The sequence below is a fragment of the Typopeltis vanoorti genome, chromosome 19 (genome assembly GCF_054136105.1).
Source record: "Typopeltis vanoorti isolate ZY-2024b chromosome 19, IOZ_Tvanoo_1.0, whole genome shotgun sequence".
Classification (NCBI taxonomy): Eukaryota; Metazoa; Arthropoda; class Arachnida; order Uropygi; family Thelyphonidae; genus Typopeltis; species Typopeltis vanoorti.
Genome location: NC_143567.1, coordinates 100,899,462 through 100,921,387, shown reverse-complemented (window position 1 = coordinate 100,921,387; position 21,926 = coordinate 100,899,462). Strand labels below are relative to the sequence as shown.

At 35.5% G+C, this 21,926-nt stretch overlaps 1 protein-coding gene across 1 annotated transcript in view; it reads right to left on the bottom strand.

Moving 5' to 3' along the window:
• Nucleotides 1-546: 546 nt before the first annotated feature.
• LOC150096395 (suppressor of tumorigenicity 14 protein-like) overlaps nt 547-21,926 on the bottom strand; it is a 132,397-nt gene continuing 111,017 nt past the window's right edge. The window contains exons 6-9 of the mRNA XM_090409049.1: nt 18,763-18,860; nt 17,303-17,458; nt 15,026-15,252; nt 547-600 (exon numbers count right to left, since the gene is read on the bottom strand). Coding sequence (XP_090265175.1) covers nt 547-600; nt 15,026-15,252; nt 17,303-17,458; nt 18,763-18,860 — 535 coding nt within the window. The remainder of the gene's footprint in view (nt 601-15,025; nt 15,253-17,302; nt 17,459-18,762; nt 18,861-21,926) is intronic.

The window sequence follows — 21,926 nt, the reverse complement described above, 5'->3', positions numbered from 1 at the left end:
TACACACTTCCTTTGGTCAGTATGGAGTGTTCAGAAGCACAGGATGGCATCATAAATCGATTACACATTAGCATTGGCAAGGCATATTTCTCAGCGAGTACATGCAGCGAAACTCACCTTTTATTGCTCATCTGGGAGATTCCAGTCTACAGAGAAATATTAAAAAGTAAATTGAAAGTAAATAGTTATATCCAGCATGTGTTTAACTGATGGACATTGCTTGACCAAAAAATTAGGAACCGCACCCCTTTGAAAATTCATTCAATGAAAATTATGCACATTATAAACAGTGTTCGAGTAGGATGAGAGGTGAGATAGAGCTGTTATAATTTCTCAAGGTTTTACAGAGTTGTGTATTATGTTTGTAACCTGAAATTTGGGTGTGTTTGCTTGTTTGACCATGTACGCGTGCATGTGAGAGCAAAGTAGCACAATTGCCATCATTTATTTGTAACTATTGAAATCGATGATTTCATTAACAAGTCCCGTAAATCGTTCTGAAAAAAAAAAGGAGGAGGGGGAAGAAAAGACGTATAAAGTGGCAAATCACTCGAGAAAAACAAATACATCGCTTTTCGTTCTACAACTAACAGATCCTATCTAAAATAAAATAAAATAAAAATAAATAAAAACATATTCTATCGCCTTTTAACTGTAACCATTTTTTTAGAAGTTTGGTATGCAGTCAGTCTTCAAGTTAAGCAACCACTGATAGCTGAACACAAGGTAGCAATGATTTCATAGATATCGGGAGGTGGAATGTACGGCAAATAGCAAAATACTTCAACATTCGGTTCGGCTTAGTTTCCTTAAAAGACCAGGTAGTTTAAAACTAGTTATTCATCTGAAAAAAGTTTATTTTTTTTAAATCAAATACGAAATGACAATACGATTTATGTCTCGAAAAATTAAATACAATAATATTAGTCATTAACTATAGCTTTAGTGCGTGTAGCTTGGGAAAATTTTACCCGATTTTTTTTTTTTTTAATTCAAAAGATTTACTTCTTTTATAGATATCTAACTTATGCTGAATTTAAAGTTTATGCAAATGCAAACTGCATTTGCACGCTTCTAACGTAGTTGTAATGAAATTTGCCACCGCGCTGTATTAATGTTTCTGTTAACAGCACAAACATTGACTATTTTGCCGATGCCCTGGTTCAAGCACCTCATCTATATCACCAAACAAGCAAACAAATTATTATATATAGAATAACATGCAAGAATAGGACATACTTTACGCACTTAACACTTCAAATATTTTTCACATCCAAATCCAAGACGAAATATTTTTTCACACCGTTCCAATGGTAAAATAGTAAAAATCTACAATAGAAATAGTGGATTTTATTTCACCATTATTTCAAACCCGAATGTTTGCAGATACTATGAAAGTCTTTAATTTGAAAATACAATCCTCAGCATCTGAGTAGCCTTAGCTTGCATTACTTAAAAGAACACAACCGCTTTCCAGGTCCGTACATTCGGCTTTTATTACTGCTTTTTAAAAGGTTTCACTAGCTAGACAGCTGTTTGGAACTGTTGGTTCTCTTCAAAGACCAGGCAGAAACCTTAAGAGTAAAAACTATCATTCAATAAAAAAAGAAATCCAATATCGGAGAAATTTGTCTTTCGTAAGTGAATTCTCGGTCGGTGCGTAAAAGTAATTAATAAAGAAAGGCCATATGACTTCATTTTGGTGACGTAAATTGCATACGCTTGGAGCAGCGGTCGTATTCGTTTAAGTAGTGCAAGTCTAAGCAACTCCAGGATTGTATTCTCGTAAGCTCTCAAATCAAATTTACGAAACTTTCATAGTTTCTACAAACATTCGGCTTTGAAATAATATTGGATCTTTAATATCCATTATTTCTATGATTTACGTCGCCGAAATTAAGTCGTACCGCTCTTTCTTTAGTAAAATGTATATTTACATCGCTAATCGATAGTTCTATATTCGCGTTCATTTCAAATTTAGTTCAGTTTACTATCCGTTCCATTCTAAATTTGTTGTAATATGAGTGAATTCAACTAGGTTTCAAGAAATACAAAATATGATTCTCTAACGTCTTTTATTCCTAAAGGAAGCATAAGTACCAGAAACTGATTAACGTTTTTGAAGAGCTACTACACAGAGAGCCACATTTTTTCCTGGAGAGTCACACCCCTCACACATTTGTAAAAACGCCACATTTCGGTAACTTACTAAGTAACGGAACTCCACGTAAATCAAAACATTTCTTCTATGGACTGACAGATTTTATGAAAAATATTCAAAACATTTTTAAAATAAAATTTGACAATGAAAAAATCCTCTCATACACTGACGATTTTTAGCTTTGCTATACTCCATCGATTGAAAAAATTCAACAAATAAAGGGGGGGGGATAATAAAATCTGCTGAAATCTTTTATTCTCCTATAGGAAGTGAGCGAGGCTATTTTTGCCCTATCTATTATTTGTTTATTTATTTTTGGAAACTGAGGGCTGTTTAATCTCCACCAGTAGCCAATCAGGCAGCTGGCCAAATATTAACACTAATTATAAAAGGCATCCGGTGAAGAAACGGCAGCCAAGTGCAGCCATCTTGTGGTCCCTAATCCTGACAGGATATGTTTTTTTCTGAAAAAGCGTGTTTTTCACGGTCGATTTCCTTGAGAATACGGAACGAAAAATCCAAGTTTCCTGGAGAAAAAAACTAGCTTTCCCCTGTCAGAGATCGACTGTCTCAGGAACTCGTTGAAGAAAGGGTTAGAAAAAGTTCTAGTCAGTAATAGATTCGAAAAAAGAACGGCTTTCTTCGGGCGGCCTATGAATGCAAACATCATTTCCACAAGGCTCTACAGGCCTTAAAAAGGAAAAAAAAAAAAAAACAAGAAAAATAATAATTAAAAAACTTACTCCGCTATGACTAACGGGGTACAGAGGAAGGTCAACATTTTGGGTAAAAAGTAGGCCACTGACCTATTTTTTTGAACCTTCGAACTGCAATTCATGTTTTCAATAAGCAGGATGGTAGTGTCGCCTTGTTGCAGCAATAGTTTACAGTGAGCACTTGATCTGAAACTTTTAGGAAGTTTTCTATTAAATTTTCCCTAATACAAGCAGGCAAAAAATAGTACCTCATTCTTTGTTAGTTGAAAAATACGTTATCAGTTTTAGTTTTTTTTTTTTTTTTATTGTCGTAAAAAATAAACTTTTGATCCTTTCTGTTATTCGTTTATTGAGTGTTCCTTATCGTTTTATTTCCTCCTAGAGTATTATCAGTTATAATGAATATCAATAATAAAATTTATCTGTTTGCACTTTTATTATTTATGATATTTAAATAATGTAAAGAACACGGAAACTAACTTTTGCGCGCGCGCGCACACACACACATGCACACAAACTAGCTTTTAAAATAGACCTCAACAAAATAAAACGGCAGCGTCGCATTGTTTAGTTTGCATGATCAATCAGGCAAAAAAGGATAATCTATCTATTGATGGAGAACTCTATTTATCATGGAATTTAGATTGAGGAGGTGGGGGGAAGATTTCGGACTTAGTTACAACACAGCTTAGTGGAAGAAAGTTTATTATACCAACAATTGAAACCTTTATCTAGAAACAACATCAAGACATGAGAATAAACTGAAAAATACATTACAAAAAGTAATTTGCTCATTCCAGTCGCTCGTAAGTCAGAAGAATTACGTAGAGAGAGAGAGAGAGAGAGAGAGAGAGAGAGAGAGAGAGAGAGAGAATGCCGAATCTTAACACGCAAGTTTTTCCATGCTATTTTTCATTAAATGCTAGCCACGCATCTGAAGGTAGATTTTGCATTTAATTTCCGTAGGTGCATTCAGACATGTTATTATTTGGGTTTCTGACGCGACCTCTCGTGTAATTTTTGCTAAATGTTTCGTAATAAATTGTTGCACGGGAACAGCGCTGCTAGAAAATCATAAACTGAGCTATTTTATATAAAAACGCAGAGAATGGGAAATTTTAAAACTAATATATTTCTCATTTTTAATGATTTTCTCGCTGCATGAAATTTCAGTAAAAAAGAGAGCTGGTACATCAATTTTCATGATTTATCTATGCCGAATAATATTACTATTGCGGATTATTTTAAAAGTGCTAACAAAATATTTCGACTAAAATAGCCACCAGAGTTTAAATGGATTATTTTTCAGCCAAAAGATTGACATGCGTACATAACGCCAATAGAAACTAACAAAATGGAATTACGGTGAGTAGTCAAACTGTATTACCGTTTTTTGGCAAAGTAAGTCTTGTAACTTTAAAACTTCAAACTCTAGATTAATAAACATTACAGAGGATTGTGAAAGTCATAAATATCATTCTGTTGTTTATTTACAGCAAGCAGTATTAGTAATGAATGTATTGTTCTAGTAAACATGGTTTACTTCATTTCAAAATTACTTCATATTATATTATATTTAATATTATAGAGGAAAAACTGGGTAACGTAAGCGGTCGATATTGTGTCTTTTCGCGTGTCTTCTAGGAATGAGCGGTGTAAAATATTATTAAACTGGGTGTGATGTAATAAAATTTTTAAAATAACTATATTTTATTCATCTGGAGTATTTACAAATGTACACTAAGAATTATAGTGGTAAATACGACACACGATTTACAGTCAATATATACTAGTGATGGTGGTGGTTGGCGGTAGATGGCGCCGCTGTGTATTGATGGTAGGATACCTTAATAATAATAATAATAATAATAATAATAATAATAATAATAATAATAATATTATTATTATTATTATTATTATATTAGAGTCTATAGTCTCATTGCGTGAGGTCCATTAATATTTCACCAAGCTCTGACTCTTTTCAACCCATTCTAGTCATTCACAGCTCTCAAAAGCAAAAAAAAAAAAAAAAAAAAAAAAAAATTCTACTCCCTCTAGCTCTCATTACATCAGGTGCTGAAAGATTTCCTCTGTTAACTTCTATTAAATCCATTAAGTAACTTAAATGTCTTTATCATATTCCCCCTTTACCGTTTATCAATTAATTTTCATAACCCACAAATATTCAATATATTTTTGATAAGAGATTCAATATATTCTATAGGCCTTCTACCATGTGGGTCACTCTCTTCTGGATCCTCTCCACGTCTGCAAGAAACCGGAGTGATTAGATCGGTACAAAAGTCTACATAGGGCCGTATCAGAGTTTAATAAAAGCTTATCAAAGTCTGCTTATCATGTGGTTTTAATAACCAAGATATTCTATGAGCTGTTTTAGCCATCTTTGTAATACGACCTCTGAACTTCAATTCACAGTCCACCAGAATCCTCAAATCCCTAGCCTTATTAATTTTCTACAGTCCAATTCCATCAATGCTTTAAAGAATTTTAAAAAAAGTAATAATAAATTCGCTAACACCTAGGCTGTTTTAGTCCTATCTAGCTTTTGGAGACTGAGGGAAATATATTCGGTTTCCATTGATAGCCAATTAGCGATAGCTGGCTCAAGACTATTACTAATTTTAAACGGCATCCCATGAAGAGACGCAGAAAAGTGTCGCTATCTCGTGGTCCATAACCCGAACATAGTGTGCTATTTGTCTGAAATAGGGTGGGTTCTACTTTCCATTTTCTTGAGTTTACGGGACAAAAAATTCGAGTTTCCGGGTGCGAAAAAGCCGTTTGCCAGTGCCTCAGATCGATTAAGTTGGGAACCAGCCGAAGAAGATGTTAGAAAAACTTCCTCTAGTCAGTGACTAGTTTAGAACTGAGAACCGCTTGCTTCGGGAGGCCTAGCGCTATCGATGCAAACGTCACTTCACAGGTTTATACGGGGCCTTCCCATCAATGCTACGGAGCTGGTAATTTCTTCAACTTAAAGTGTATAACCTCACACTTTGCTACATTAAACCGATAGCCATTCTGCATGGACCACAGCATCAGTCTATTTAAATCGACCCTGCAAGATCTGTATCGACCTGATATCGATATATCAACCTGCAAGCTCGTATAATGGCATATTCCAACTTCGAAGCTGGAATTACTTTTTTTTTTTTTTTTTTTTTGAAGAGAGCAGGATTAACGTATATAATAATTATAGAGATCATCACATTGGTGATTTCTTTCGATACATTGATGAAATATCTATAATAAATTTTTATTGCGATTCTATAATTATGGATACTTCACGGGTCTCACCATACAAAAAAAAAAAAAAGAATACTATTACATTTAAGTTCTGTAACGGTTTCGATGCTTAGATGATTGTTGTCCGGCAGGTTGTTGAGTTGTGGATATGAGATGCTCTCACTGCTTCACCATGTGAGTTGTAGTGTCTAAATAATAACATAAAATAAAATAAATTTCAGTGAGATGTTGCAGTTCTGATTATGGCAATCTGTCATATCTTTTTTTTTTTTTTACCTAACGGAATAAATAATTAAATATAGTTAAAGAGAATGCATATCGAGGAACATATTACTGATTTATTTTTAATTAAAATATGAAATCGTTATGACTCATATGCGGTGGATATGTCAGCATTTTTTTTCTTCTCCCCCCCCCCCCCGGAAACATTTAGCCATCCAGTTATAAGATAAAAGTTTCACTTCAACCATTACAAAAAATGTTTCAGAAAGTTGTCACGGGAATTCACGGTTTGCTTCCGCTGATGTAATTTGTCAGCAGCTCAGCAAGATCGTGTAAATAATTACGAAAGTTAATTAACAGCCAAGTTCGCATCAACTGTTATTCTCACGTGTATACAAACTGTCAGATAACTGAACTGTTAAAAACAGGGTAAGACTCTAAAAACACAATTTTTTGAACATAAGAATATGTGCAAAGTAGGTATAGAAATTAGCAAAACTATATGCTTAACTAATGTACATATAAGATGACACACAAATACACACACGAGTGTGTGAGTTGATATGTCGTGTTATGGATTACAGAATATAACACCACAACAGTGCCATGCTGGGCAAGTGGTAAGGAAGAAAGAAGAAATCTGTTGTCTTTCTTGAAGAGATGGTGGGTGTTTCAAAGAAAATGCACAGGTATTGAATGAAAGAAATGGATGAGGAGAATTGCTGGTAAGTTTGAAGCTGAACTGTATGAATGTTGACCAACAGCTGTCTTCTTCTGACATGATTAGATCAAAGGGAAGGAATAGTTATTTCGGCAGAGTAGCGCCCATGAAAATACCTTCTAATAAATTAAATGCAGAAACAGAGCATCTATCACGAAGCGACTGGAGAGAGACTTTGTAAGTTTTCGATACTACCAAAGCTGAGTTTTGGTAGCATCGAAATCCAGCAAATTATCCTCAATCTACAGAAAATACAGCGAATAGTATTATTACATATTTTGAACGAAGGCATTTCGAAAGCTTGTCAAAAATAAACAGAAGGGAAGAGGAATATTTGTTATACGTCAGAGGTTCGCAATGTGCAGAAGTGCGTGCTGTTGATCTGAACACGTTTCTTTATTTTTTTTAATGGCATATGGAGAACATTTAAAAAGCTTTTGCCTATTTTAGGTAGTTTCGTTGTCATACAGCACTGCAGAATTCAAACTCTTAGGGCTGCTATGGTTTTAGCAAGTCAACGACCACACACGTTCTTAATAAATACTTCAGATGGATTTAAAAAAATTTAAATTTGAAATTTAGCGAACAAGAGATGACTCTTTGAAACGATATATTTGTATTTGGCTTTATATTATAAAAATATGTATACTAATAGCTAATTTGCATGTCATTTATGTTTATTTGCACTTGTTCTAAAATGGGGCGTGAAATTTATAAAATATTTTAGGGCGCAAAATATAAACGTTTAGGAACACCTGCACACCATTGCAGAGAAATGGATGTTGCCATCCGAAGTACATATTAAATGGATTCATGCATCCACAGGATACACGAATAACGCATTTAATATGTACTTCAGATGGCAACAAAGGAAAAACTTGCAATACCAACTTTGGTTTTGATAGATTTTTCTGCGATCTGGATTCTTGTCATCTTAAATGAATTGCCTTCGCAAATACGGTAGGTATATAGTAGAAGGGTTAGCGCTACTGGAGATATCAACAGTTTTAGACAATTGATTTCTACGAGATCCTCGAGAACTGCATCTGCATTAATATGTTATTTACAGCTGCGTCTCTGTTTGCAATTCATTTTTCCTCTACACAATGTAAAACTTGGCGGTGGTTTCAGAGGTACAATTGTAAATCTGCTGATCAATAGCAAAGAAAAAATAAACAAACGTTTTTGTTTGTTTGCGTGAATTCACCCATGAAAGACTGTACTAAACTACATTCGTCGTACTGGTCTTAGGACGAGATTTATAGACGACCACATGTACGTTTTTTAGCTGTTAATGCATCCATCATGATATTGGAAGCGGTTTTGGAAGAATTCAATACCTGTTGATAGTCAAGTAACCTCGCAAGCACGACCGAGACCCCTGTAAATATATAAAGCCTACGATGCCGTTCTCTCTTCCTCTCAACGCCACTATTGATCCACCAAGGAGAGCATGTCGACGAATTCCAACTAACTGTCCCGCATACTTTGCTGGACTAAATATTGTTGAATACGCGGAATATTCTGGAAATGTGTATAACGTCAAATATTACCTTCTGTCTCTCCTTGGCGAAGTTTTTTTTCGAAGTATTGTTCAGAATCTGTTTTTATGAATTTTAAAGACTGGAAGTAAACTACTTCCATTGTTTTATTTTCTGTATTTTGAGAAAATGGTAATATCGAGTAGGAGGATAGAGTATATGGGAGAAACAAAAGTCAACTTTTTTGTGTTTTTGAGGGATAACTATCTTAGGCAGCATATTTTATAGACACTTATAGAGATTCACTCTCTGCTTCCATACGGAATGTTTCCCCCTTCTAATTCATGTTTGGAACTACTCATCTCAAACTGTACTTTAAAGTGGACTAAGATGTTCTGATATTAAGTTTTATTTAAGTTTTTTTTTTGTGGTATTATTATTCTATTAATTACAGAAAGAACTTTCTGCAGTATAAACACTATCACTCGTTTTGAAAAGGTTAACAAATAACTGATAGTTTACAATTGTGGGTCCTCAGGCCCTTTGGACTTTAAAAAATAAATTCTCTACTAGAGGGTTTCATTATATCGGCGTGTTCTTATTTTCTCCATAATACAACTGTTTATAGGGAGCTAAGACTACAAATTTTTTCCCCAGTGACGACTAAAGTTCATTCATTTTTAAACAGAAAAGGGTTTGCTCTAACAGAATTGTGCAGGAAAGTAACTGCATTGGTTGCGTTTATTTTGTTTTTTTGAGCGTTAAATGCAGTGATGTATTATACAAGAAAATTTTCCCGTTTAGATTATAAAGTAAAATATTTCATCATCCAGTTCATTATTGGGCTCTGTAGTTTTAGAAGCATACACGACTTCATGCTGTGATGAATATATAACAGATAAATAGAATTAAATTCTACAGCCGTCTTTGCAGTATCAGCTATCAGAGCAGCCCGCAATGCAGCCATTAATGCTATGAATCCGTAGTGTGCACAGAAATGAAAAATGAAGAAAGTTACTGGTCGTAAAATCCAGTACTTACAGTCTAAAGTCCGGGTTCCCAAACTGTGGGTCGCGACCTCCAAGGGAGTCGCAAAGTATTTTCTGCGGGGTCACCGCGGTTATTGTATGTAGGCAGCATTCCCGATGAAGTACAGGATGAATTCTTGGATCTGCAGAACGATTTCTCGGCACTTAATTTGTTTCTTGAAAAATTGCTGACTCAGTTCTTGTGTATGCTATGTATCACTCATATTCAAATGCTTGCCTTTCGAGTTTTGCTTTCATTTGCCTGTATACATGTCTCTCCGAGAGTGGATTTTCAACTTTTCTTCTTCGTTGATGAGGATGACATGAGATTGGCTTTAACAGCCGCGAATTTGAAGCCCAGATGCAAGTACAACCATCACATTAAATGTTAGGTTAATTAAATATTAGGTTAGAATTATCATTATCTTTTGAAAAATCTATTTTAATGTGTTTAAAATAGATTTTTAAATCTATTTTAAATAGATTTAAAAATCCCCCCCACATTTGCATAAAAAGGAGGTTCGCGACTCGAAAAATATTGGGAAACACTGGGGTCTATTTTAAGGCACTTTTAGACTCTAAAGGCTTCTGAGGGAAATCATTAAAAACTATTTTATTTACCTCTAGTTATATGTGCACGATGATTTTTAAAATATCGTATTTAAATCTTAAGCATTTATCAATGATCACTTGCTTCCATAATTAATTCTTACGTAGAAATATGCACCAAGAATTATTTTATGTTTTGATATACCTTTATATTCACGCTGTCTTCCCTATAATGTTTCAAACACAACTAGTTGCCGAGTAAGTCGATCTCGGGAAAAGGGCAAGCGGATCTTTTTTTTCTCTTGGGAACTGATTTCCATTCCGTAAATTCAAGAAGATAACGAATCAGACAATAATATATTTTATTAGTATTAGGGACTGCGAGACGGCAGCACTTGTCTGTCGTCTCTTCACCGGATGCCATTTGAAATTAGTGATAGTCTTGAGCCAGATATCTCTGATTGGCTACTGGTGGAGATTGAGCATCTCCCTCTAAAATAGGTTAGGATTATAACGGCCTCGCCTACTGACTATGGCGAATAAAAAAACGATAGTGGATTTATTTTATTTATTAATCTAAATGGTGTATCTTGTCATCACTATTATATGGTGTTGATGAGATATTTCTATGACCAGCGATTTCTATTATTAGTTATATATCAGATCTAGCTATTTTTCGTTGAACCTTTGATTAGAGTGATCTGAAAGCTATATCTGGTTATCACGATGTAGTAGTAATGATCAGATATGACATTAAATTGATATATATTTTCCCTTCTCAATAACTTTAAATCAAGGTATTTTTAACTGACAAGACTATTAACCAGGTTCTTTAAATCCTTCTCGGAAGTCGAATTCCGAGATCTTAGTTTACACCCTTTTAGAGGTAAGATTCACAGAAAAAACTTTCTGTTTCTTTTCAGGTGCATTATCTTCTTTTAAAGGCAGTTTTATTATCCATATGGTAAAAAAAGGACTTCACAGCTTTCTAATACATCTTTTGGAACAGAAAAGTAATCCGCCTAAATAAATAAATCAATACGCTAACACCATTTATTCCTCGCCTGTTGAGAGTTGATATGGAGATCAGTGTTTAAGGTACTAGTTGACTACTTTAAAGGTAGACTACCCTAAAGATTGAGATGTCTGAGCACTGCATAATAATCTTAGCTTTGCTAAACTGTGGATAGGATTACTGGTGATTGAGAGGAGATCATTTATGCACAGGATCTGAGAGAGTAGGTGATAGGATAGAACCCCGAGGTATTCTTGCATTGGTGGAGAGAAGCTTGAAGAGATGGGAGTCATCCATTAGCATGCAGTGCACAACTAGAGAGAACAAACAGCCGATTACCAATTACAGCGGTTAGAAGCCTAGATAGAAATATGACAATTTACTGACTAGGCCTTAATACGAGATACTATCAAATGCTCTGGAGGTGTTAAGAGCAACAGCTTATGTTTCCCCCAAGCATTTTCACGCACGTGTCAATAGCAGGTGATGTAGGTAAACGACTGGTATGTTTAATAAACACACGAGATGTGAAAGTGTTTAATAACTTTGTTTAGAATCCCCAAAAAAACTATCAGATATTAGGATTTGTAGATGCGATCTGCATTATAACAAAACTTCCACACCTTGTCAAACTTGGTCAGCGGTGTTGGAAAAGGGAAGCTGAAGGTTACCCAAGAAAAAGACGACTTGACTATTTGAATAGCTCGATTGTAGAAAGTCAGTCTTCGGTTATATGAAGATGCAGAGGTCATAATGTTTTTGGAATTCGTAATGGTTAATCAGGCAGATAGATTTTACAGAATGGGGCAAGCCAGAGGAGATCCAAAGCAGAGAATTCTAAGTTTGGCATTCTCTAGGAAGGAGTGTTTCATAAAGTGTGCAGTTTTAAAAGTAACGGTGGTTGATGTAGCTGCAATTTTACTTTGTGAAGAACAGTCGTTCTGATGTAGATGCCTGTAAGTTATGGTATACGTTAGTTATTAAAGGATTTTTTCTATTGTGGTTGATGATTATTTTTTTACGGATTTTGGCATGTTTGTTTGATATATTTTCCTTAATTTTTCAATTTTATCGAAATTCTGAAGGAGGTTTATAATTTAATCGCACTATGGCAAGTGAAAGATTTTTCACTTGCCACAAATCAACGTAGGAATCTTTTAAAAATGTTAGTTTTCATTATTCAGTTTATTTTTATTTATTTATTATTATTTATGTGGCTCCAACCCATGAAAGATTTCCTCGTAAATCTCTGATACATTTGTACCGTTGGTGGGTTAAGAATTTTTTCTTTTTTATTGATTTTATATATTTTTTTATTTCATTTATTTTTACATAGTCTGGGAACCCCTCTCTAGAGACCAAACATGTAACATTTTATCAAGACACTTCAGGCCTCCAATAAGTAGGGAGGTGGTCTCGCACTAGGCGATGAAATTTATCTTCAACCTAAAAGTTCAGGAGAAAGTTTAAAAATGGCACGATAAAATGCATTTATTTACATACTGCAGTGATACCAATTTTCCGACATTACTGATGACTAATATTCGTTACATCTTCTCCTTACAGCACCAAGCTTATTTACCGATCACAGCTAAGTTGGTTTAAATAAACCCAATGAATATCCCTGTTAATCCTATCACTAGAGCTTGATATTTCTGTAACCATTATGTTACAGAAATATCTAGTTTTTCAGACAAAATACCGACCCACTTTTAGCTGAAAAACTCTGATAAAGAGACACCATTCTGGACTTAGACGGGATTTGTACCCAGGTCTTTTCCACCAAAGGCCATCTTCGATACCGAATAAGCTATGAAAGGCTGTAGTGATAAATATTTATGTATAACAAAATCATTACCATAAAAATAATGAACTCAATGAACCCAAGCTTTTTTTTTTTGTTTGGTTTTCTAAAGGACTTCGAAAAGGCCCATTTATGAGTTGATATTTTAATTATCAGTGGAAAACAATGTAATCTATTTATGTGATCATATTATCAGATTCTATTTCTACCTGGTTTTATTTGGCGCGCGTGTGTGTGTATTTGTGTGTAAAGGATTCGTCCACAAACACTTCCTGAAGTGCTTTATTGAACAGTGCTCTGTACAAGATAGATTAGAGAGACTCGTTAACAACATTTTCTGAAGAACCACACGATAGCCATGTTTGAAAGACGCTAACTCAGTAGGCATTTCGGCTCCATTATTTTCCATTGACCTGACATTCCATCAGGATGTTTACAGCAGAAATATAAGTTACAAAATATACAAAACGGCTTACTGATAAGTAGCCAGTTGTGTGCGGTAGCAAAGACTCGTGTTTAATATTATAGCACGTGTAACGACTCCTTTACTGTAGCAACAGTCCATGACGAACAAGCAAATAGTTTTTACTATGAGGAGGGGTAGGGAGGATGGTGGATTTCTTCAGGGTAAAAAAAAAAATGAACTGTGTATACAACTAATGATTGAATATAATTTCTCTAGTCTTTCCAGTTTTAAAGGTTTCTACTTTTTTGTGAAAGCATTCCTTAATATAATATGAATTACAGTTAAATGTGAAACAGGTGCAGCCCTTAAAATAAATTTATTTCCAGGAACATTTCTTTATAAACTACTACAGACCTTAATGTATCGTGGCTAAACCTATTGCAATGTGACCAATGCATCTACTGGCACTACGTTATGCATAGGAACTACTGTTTTGTGGCACACTTTATACTCCCTGGTCTAGTAATATCGGGGATCATTGCTAGAGTAATGAGGATGGTGTTATTAAAGTGATGTCTGGTCCACAAAACTATTAACTGACGTCTACGTGCATTTCGTTAATTGAAAACTACTTCGACACCAGCACCATCTGCCGGAGAGCAGATAGCTGATGACACCAAGGGTGGTGAGGCAGGGGGAGATTATACTCCGGTTCGATTTCCCGTCTCACATTACGGTTTCATACTGCTCAACGAGAATTCTAATACTTAATGAGGTCGCTGTTAATGCTTCTGTTTAATCAGAAATTTTCTAGCCAGCGAAAATCTATTTACATAAAAAGAAAGAAAATAGTGGGTTAAGTTGCGTTTATAATTTCCTGTTGAGGTTTACGGCGTACATCCACAGTACAGCTCTTTAAATCCCCCACTCAACATTAAATTACTTTGGCAAGTGCTCGCCTAGTTATTTGGACTTTTACGACATCTTCTAACAAAACTTTTCGCATCGTATGCTGATGTCAGCTAATTGCATCTTGCTTTCTAAGTCGACGTTATCTTTAAAAGGAATGTATCTTTTTTTGAAACGTTAATTATTTTTAGTTAATCCCTCATGGAATGAGTTTGCAGCTGTTTTTTCTTTTTCTTTTTTTTTTTTTTTTCGCATAACAGTTATAACAACTTTTGTACAACATTCATTGGTTAGGTAATGTTTCTTTACGGGTTTCAACAACAGAATTTCCTCCCCAATATTTTAATAACTATGTCATTTTTCATGTCGGTTTTGGAGAAGATGGAAACGAGGATATTGCCATAGTTTCCTTGGTAGCTTCGTTACATTCATTGGGATGTTTCTTTTATAGTGTCTCGGTTAGCTGAATAGGATCTCATTTTCTTCTATAAGATGCCGCTTTGTAAACTACACAAACTGCATTCTTTAGCTTTTCTTGTCCTGCAGTTAATCACTCGGGTCATTTTAAAATAACGTTCAGCCTTGTTGAAAGCTGACGTCTGTTTTACACACCGGTATTAAAATAGAGTTTTTTTTCTTTTGTTGTTGTTTGGTTTTCATTCTGTACTTTTTCACACGTCAGTGGGGTAACTTTCGTGCCTGTTGTTCATGATGACGTCATAGTGCGTGTGAACGCTACAGTTTACGTCAGGCTGAGATCGGACGTCAGAAGGATGGAAATAGAAATTCCCCACTTGTCTACTGGCAAACGAAGGACTGTGTTCCAACTGTCGAAGCTGCATGGCCAGAGCTTGCGATTGCGATAGTGACTTCCTTACAACAGCGTTTCTTCGGTACACCACGAAGCCAACAAGAATGCTGAGAAGGACTACTCCACCAGCAGCACCGCATCCCGCTACAAGGGGAAGGTGACCTACAGAAAAATAAGTTTCGGTTCATTACAAAATTACATGAAAGACAATGCACGTATAGCCAACCAGAAAATGTATCAGATTACAAACGCTATATACATACAGAAGAACACTTAGCATATAAAGAAAGTAGGTTGTGAAACAAGGTTTGTATTTTATCTACTAGGAATATGTGCATGAATTACTTCAATTCAACACGTCTCGTTTCATCTAGAATAATCTTTAATATTTACACGCAATATTTTTAAAGTTTTTTCGTTAGTGACAACAATGTTCGTCTTTTCTTAAAAACATTTTATTCTCTTAATCTAGATTCTAGAACTTGATTTTCCTAATCAAGCGTTTGTATAATTTTTGTTTTCGTATTAGAACCAAGCCATGCAGACTGTCACAGGATATTAAATGATACCCCCATTCAGATTTCTTGTATGCTTTACAAATAAACCTGCGTCATTCCTAAATCGGCCCAGGTAGATGCAGGTACTTGTCTTGCTGTTATGAATAGACAGCTATTTGTTTGGAGGATGCTCTTGTAACCATAGAGCATATCACTGAATTTATTTTTACATGTGATTGGAATAACGTTCACTGGATATTCGAATCTTTTAGCTTTCAATTTTAACTTTATACTCATATTTTTATATTTGTTTTTATGGTCCTTTTACTAGACAAAATTGTGATTCAATGTATCGCCATTACTTTAAATTTTGCAAATATTGCTTCGTCTTGCTTTTAGCTCAGTCCTTATCCACGACGCAGTTAGGTTGGAAAGACCTGGGTTCCAATCTCATCTAGTATGAAAAGAACATCTCGATAAGGGTATTTTTAACTGAAGATGTTAGCTCGTTATGGAGGTGAAAGATTGAAGAATGGCGACTTGATTGAAGAATGGTCTGTTGTTTCACCTCCATATAATACCCCGGCTTTTATTAACTTTAGTTACTTTGGTAGTAATCCCAACAACAACAACAATTCTTGGGTGAATCATGACTGGTCCGTAGAGAGTTAGATGTCTGTGATTCGGAGAGACGAATCTCGACACATCCATACTCTCGGATGGGAGAGTACGGATGTGGTATATTCCTGGTGAAAGCCTTATACCCTAGAGAAGCATTCTCGCTATGAAGTTTAGTGACAGAAGTGTAATAGTAGTCTGGAGATCGCTTCTCTTGGTATGGACTTGGACCTTTGGTTATAGTGCATGAAGAAAGGAACTTCACGATTGTTGGTGTAGTGTGCTTCCTACATTGTGGCAGTTGTACCAAAAGTAAACCTGCCCCAATGTAGGCAAAAACTTTCAGCATGACGAAATAACATGCCGTTCGGCATGGTACGATGCATTGTCTTTTGACCATTGCTGAAAAAAAAACAACGGGTACATGGAGTGGTGGTCATGTTGAAGGAAAAAAGGTCCAAAACACCTAACCTGGTATTATCAAAAATGGAGAAACGTATGCCTACAAGGATGAAAAGTGTGATCAAGGAAATCGTGGATCTTCCAAAGGAAGATCTACTCTGTTGAAGCGCGTGCAATTTGGATTTTTCTACGTGTATGGTGTCTGAAACTTCTTGCAACATGGTATACTTGTTGGCGGCTTTGTTCGTGAAAGACAAAGACACACACACACACACACACACACACACACACACACACACACACACACACACACACACACACACACACACACACACACACACACACACACACACACACACACACACACACACACACACACACACACACACACACACACACACACACACACACAGAATGTGTACATTTATGTCCACATTCATTCTTTCTCTCTCTCTCTCTCTCTCTCTCTCTTTGCCAGAAACTCGTGCATACCACTTATCGGAAACATGTCATTTTCAATCGGCCGCGGAGGGTATTGCATCACAACCTCTGGGTGGCAGAGTATGAAAAATGAGTGCGAGGGAGCGGATCAATACGCAGGCGAGTTGTAAGAAGCGCTATCACCTGGACCAGACATCGCATCAGTAAGAGGGGAGAGGATCGCTACACTATTTCGAAGATGAGGAAGTACTTACATTTGTCTTCATCACTGAAGTCTTCTGTTCCGCAGTTCGGATCTCCGTTGCACACCAGGGACTTATCGATGCAGTAATGGAGAGTTTCGGTGCACGACCGAGAAACGGAGTTGAGGCAGTAGCGGCTTTCTCGGCAAACGAACTGAGGACATTGCCCTAATGTAAGGGGGGGGGGAAGAACGAAGGAATATATATGTAATTTCATTCAGATATTCTAGGGGTAAAAGAGAGAAAGAGATTAACATAAAGATTTCTTTATTCTATAATAATGTACTTTTTAATTCTTACAGAACTGCTATTCAAATTGTAACAATCTTGTGGTGCAATTTATTTGACCTTGTTTAATAAGACAATTCTACTCTTGCCAAATGGCTTCAAAGTACTATCATAAGGTTATCAAACGTTTGTACTCGTCCGCTGCCGGCTACACTTTTTGAGTATTTAAAATTAAGTTGTTATTAGATATTATTATTAATTGTAAATTATTAAAATTATTAATGAAATTAAATTATTGAAATTAATAAAATTAAAAGAAATAACTTTCCTGTTTTAACTGTTTAATATTATAAGTTGCATAGAGGATGGGAAGGTCTCCACCTGAAGAACGCAAGAGTGCTTTAGTTTGAGTTTAAAAATACTTTCTTTAAATATTTAATAATCAGTAATTGAATATTTAATATGTAGCTGGCCTGGTTGTCAGAGTGAATAGCATTTCCGTTCTTTAACCAGCCATTGACTCGAATTCCCAACTGGGGTATGGATGTTGATGTCTGTCAGGGGGCGATGAATTTCATCGATCATTGCTAGAAGTCCACCCTTATTTGGAGGCCTGAAATAACTCGAAAAAGTTCCATGTTTGATCTCTAAAATAGATTTCCCAAAATATCTAATCCTTAACTGAGAGGCCAACGTTTTTTTCCCTTTAGTATACCTTTCTAGAATTGGATTTACACGTAGAATTCTTTTTTTTTCAAGTGCACGTAGAATTCTTGTATTTGAGATTTTGAACAATGGAACTCGTATGTTGACCACAGTGTTATATCGGCATTTTTTTTTTATGAGTGTGACGTTTTGTTTTTTTCCGACGAACATAATGAAATGTAGAACACCGAATTAGTTCTTTTTTCCCATTAAAATAGATACGAGTATGATGCACAGCAGACAACTATTCAACCAGGAATACCCTCTGCTTCCGGGTACTTGGTTTTGCTATTATTTTAAAATTTCGTGTTCGTATAAGAATTACATGAACACGAGATTTGGCGAGAATTTAGCATATTTTGTCCTTTACCAGTGTACACATGTCGTTATTGACGGCATATGTACACTGACGAAGGACAAAATGTATTAAATTCGTCAGATCACGTATTTTTGATCACTGCAGCCTCCCTCATGACAAGGCAACTTTGAATTAATTAGTGGAATTTAAATATTTTTTTACCGAAATCAGTTTTACTTACCTTCGTCCTGAAATGATACTGCTGTCCAGATTATTTTAAACCCTACAGCTGCGTCTATTTCCTCACCTTTGGCTTCTTGCGTCACAGTCGTCTTGAATCTGAAATCAGACACCATCGATAAGTGCAGTTACAGTATGGTTTTAGAAGTCACTTGATATCGGATGAGCTGACAGGGTCGGACTGGGAATCTCCTAGTGGGAAGTCGTGAGAATGGGCCGAAATATTTGTCGGTGAGTTTTTTTAAACTTTCAAGCGTTATTCTTATTCAGAAATCGCGATGTTAAATAAATCTTCTGAAACGCATTGCAAATGCTTCGAAATACACAGGGTCTTATCGAATGCAGTAATAATAAATTTACAGAATTGTGATGATGTTACATGCCGCATGACGATGAAGTAAGAAATTAACAGATACATTTTCATACATATATATTTTCACGAACTACTTACTACAGAATCATACAATGCAACTGTTGATGCGTTTCCTACGCATTATAACAGCGTATCATGTGATCCAAAATGGATCTGAGGAATTTCTAACAAATTTGAGAAATTTGCAACATTGGCAAATAAAATGTTAGAAATCAAAACGTCGATGTGTTTATTGAAGCAGTTTTTATATATTAAGCGAATAAATTGAAATAAAGATTCTTGGAGAAATTGGTTCTAATAACATACAGCATTAATGAAATGTATTTAAAACATTAATCTTTACGAAGAAATTTCATATTGGATCCGATTAGTTCAATTCTTTACTGAAGGTGTACTAATAAACAAAACAGCTAATGCCTTTTTATTCCCTATTTTTTTATTTATAGAGAGTAGGCTAGGCCGTTTTTGCCCTATCTAACTTTTTGGAGACTGAGTGGGCAGTTCAATCTCCGCAGTAGCCAATCAAAGAAAGCTGGCCCAAAGCTATCGACTAATTAAGCATCCCACTGTGGCTCAACATGTGCCGTCATCTTGCGCTCCCTAACCCTAACACAATGTTTTAATGTCTGAAAGAGTGTGGGTTCTATGGTCGATTTTCTTGAGTTTACGGGACGAAAAACTCGAGTTTCCGGGAGAAAAAAACCCGCTTGCCCGTGCCAGAGATGGACTAACTCGGAAACTCGTCGAACAAAGGCTTATAAAAAGTTCCTCTAGTCAGCGACTAGACTTGAACTCGAAGTCTATCTTTGGGCGGTTTAGCGCTGAGGAGTGAAAACACAGGTGCACTATATGAAAATAATATTGACAATGACAATGACTGCGAGGAAACCGATACTATTATTGAAAATTGTAAATACCTCAAAGTCTGGGTGTTTATCAAGTTTTAAACTGAATTTAATTTGCATTTTCTCACAATAGTATACCAATGGGTGAAAATCGTAGCCGTTTTATAGCCTATAAATATGTATTTAACCTTATTTTCAACCCAGGTATCGTGTGAGAGGTCTATCTTTGAAAACTAAACTGCATCATACTGAGAAATCATCTTTACACAATCATATCGTAAATCTTTCGGGCAAATTTCACGTGAAGAGGACAATGAAATAAATAATGAGGATGTTCTTGATGAATTAGCAATTTTTGTAAAAAAAAAAATTCATAATAAAATATTTTATATATAAAATAGAGTTCGTGGGCTGTTCACGTATTTTCCTGGGCCTTTTTTAATCGCCAGTCCACCGTTGTCAGCTGACAATGATTTTCTGCTCTTAACTGTTAAGCAGTTAAAACCATTTTAGATATGAAAGTACTGCACTATAAAGAAAATAGTTATGTCTTTTATTTAAGCGTTAAAATTGATACAAGTTGAGAATCTGCTTGTTCAATATTTGTTATGTCTTGAAATTTTAGTTTTGAGCTAATTTTTTAAAACCTGTATAGTTGTTTATTAACAGTAGTCTAACCATTCCAATGTATATATCTCTACGGAGAAGAAAGGCGAATTTACGTAGTCCAGATTTGGGTTAAATCGTACAGTTTTCACCTCGGTCCACTAGAATGCGGACTGAGGTGAATCTCGCCTATAGTATGGTTATTTGTGGTCTCGGGTGTCTGATTTTTTTTAAATCTGTGGTCTGTAGAGCAGGATTTCTGGATTATATAGATAATATCGAGTTAACGAGATCTTAAACCTTTTTTCTTGCTGATAACTTATTGAATGGAACCTGATCCGAAGTTAGTCAAATAATTCTGAGCTGACTCAATCTCAGAGAGATTAATTATCGGTTAAATAGGGGGATAGTGTTTGGAATTTGAAGAATATCTTTAAACATTTACTGATGTGTATATTGTTCCTACAGTTCTTTAAGGAAGTGTTCCAAGGCTTTCTTCACGTGGTTTGAAAGGGAACCATTGATAATGTTGCAAAAAATCTTGTGCTGGTGTATATAGAAGTCTATTCTCTGCACTGAATTATCAATGCGATTCGATGTGCATCTGTGAAGGAAATCGAGCAAAAAGTGTGGCTCCCTGTCACCATCAGTTACAGAAAAGTGTTCTTTACCACTGTCATTTATACTGGGGTTAGCTCTGTCTGTTATTTTTCTGATAAGCACGTATTTGATTGGTAACATAACTAATGCAGATCTATTCGTGGGTAATTACACACACACACACACACACACACACACACACACACACACACACACACACACACACACACACACACACACACACACACACACACACACACACACACACACGTGTGTGTGTGTGTGAAATTTATATATATATATATATATATATATATATAATCCTCCTTTCCACCCCAGTCGATTATTGACGAAATGGCTGCTACCATGCTTAATTTGTTTTCAATAATTGCTTGCATTTAAATATCAGCATTAGTTTTATGGAAGCCCCACACTGCGAATTGGTCGCAGTCAGATTTTATACTGAATTTCTCACTTGTTTTCATTAAGTGGGAGGGCGCTTCTTTCATTACGATATATCAGTAAGTTGGACACATTTTTTGTTGTGATTTAAATGGGTCTTAATGGTTCGAATTTACGAATTTATTAAATGATTTCGTAAATTTGAAAAAAAGGTAAATCAAGGTAATATGCAGGCTCTGGGAAATGAATGTATTTTAGTAATAAAAAATAACATAATATTTGCCTGGCTATTTAACTTAAGTTTGAGCTCTGGTAAGGTTTCTAGGGAGTGAAGGGAAG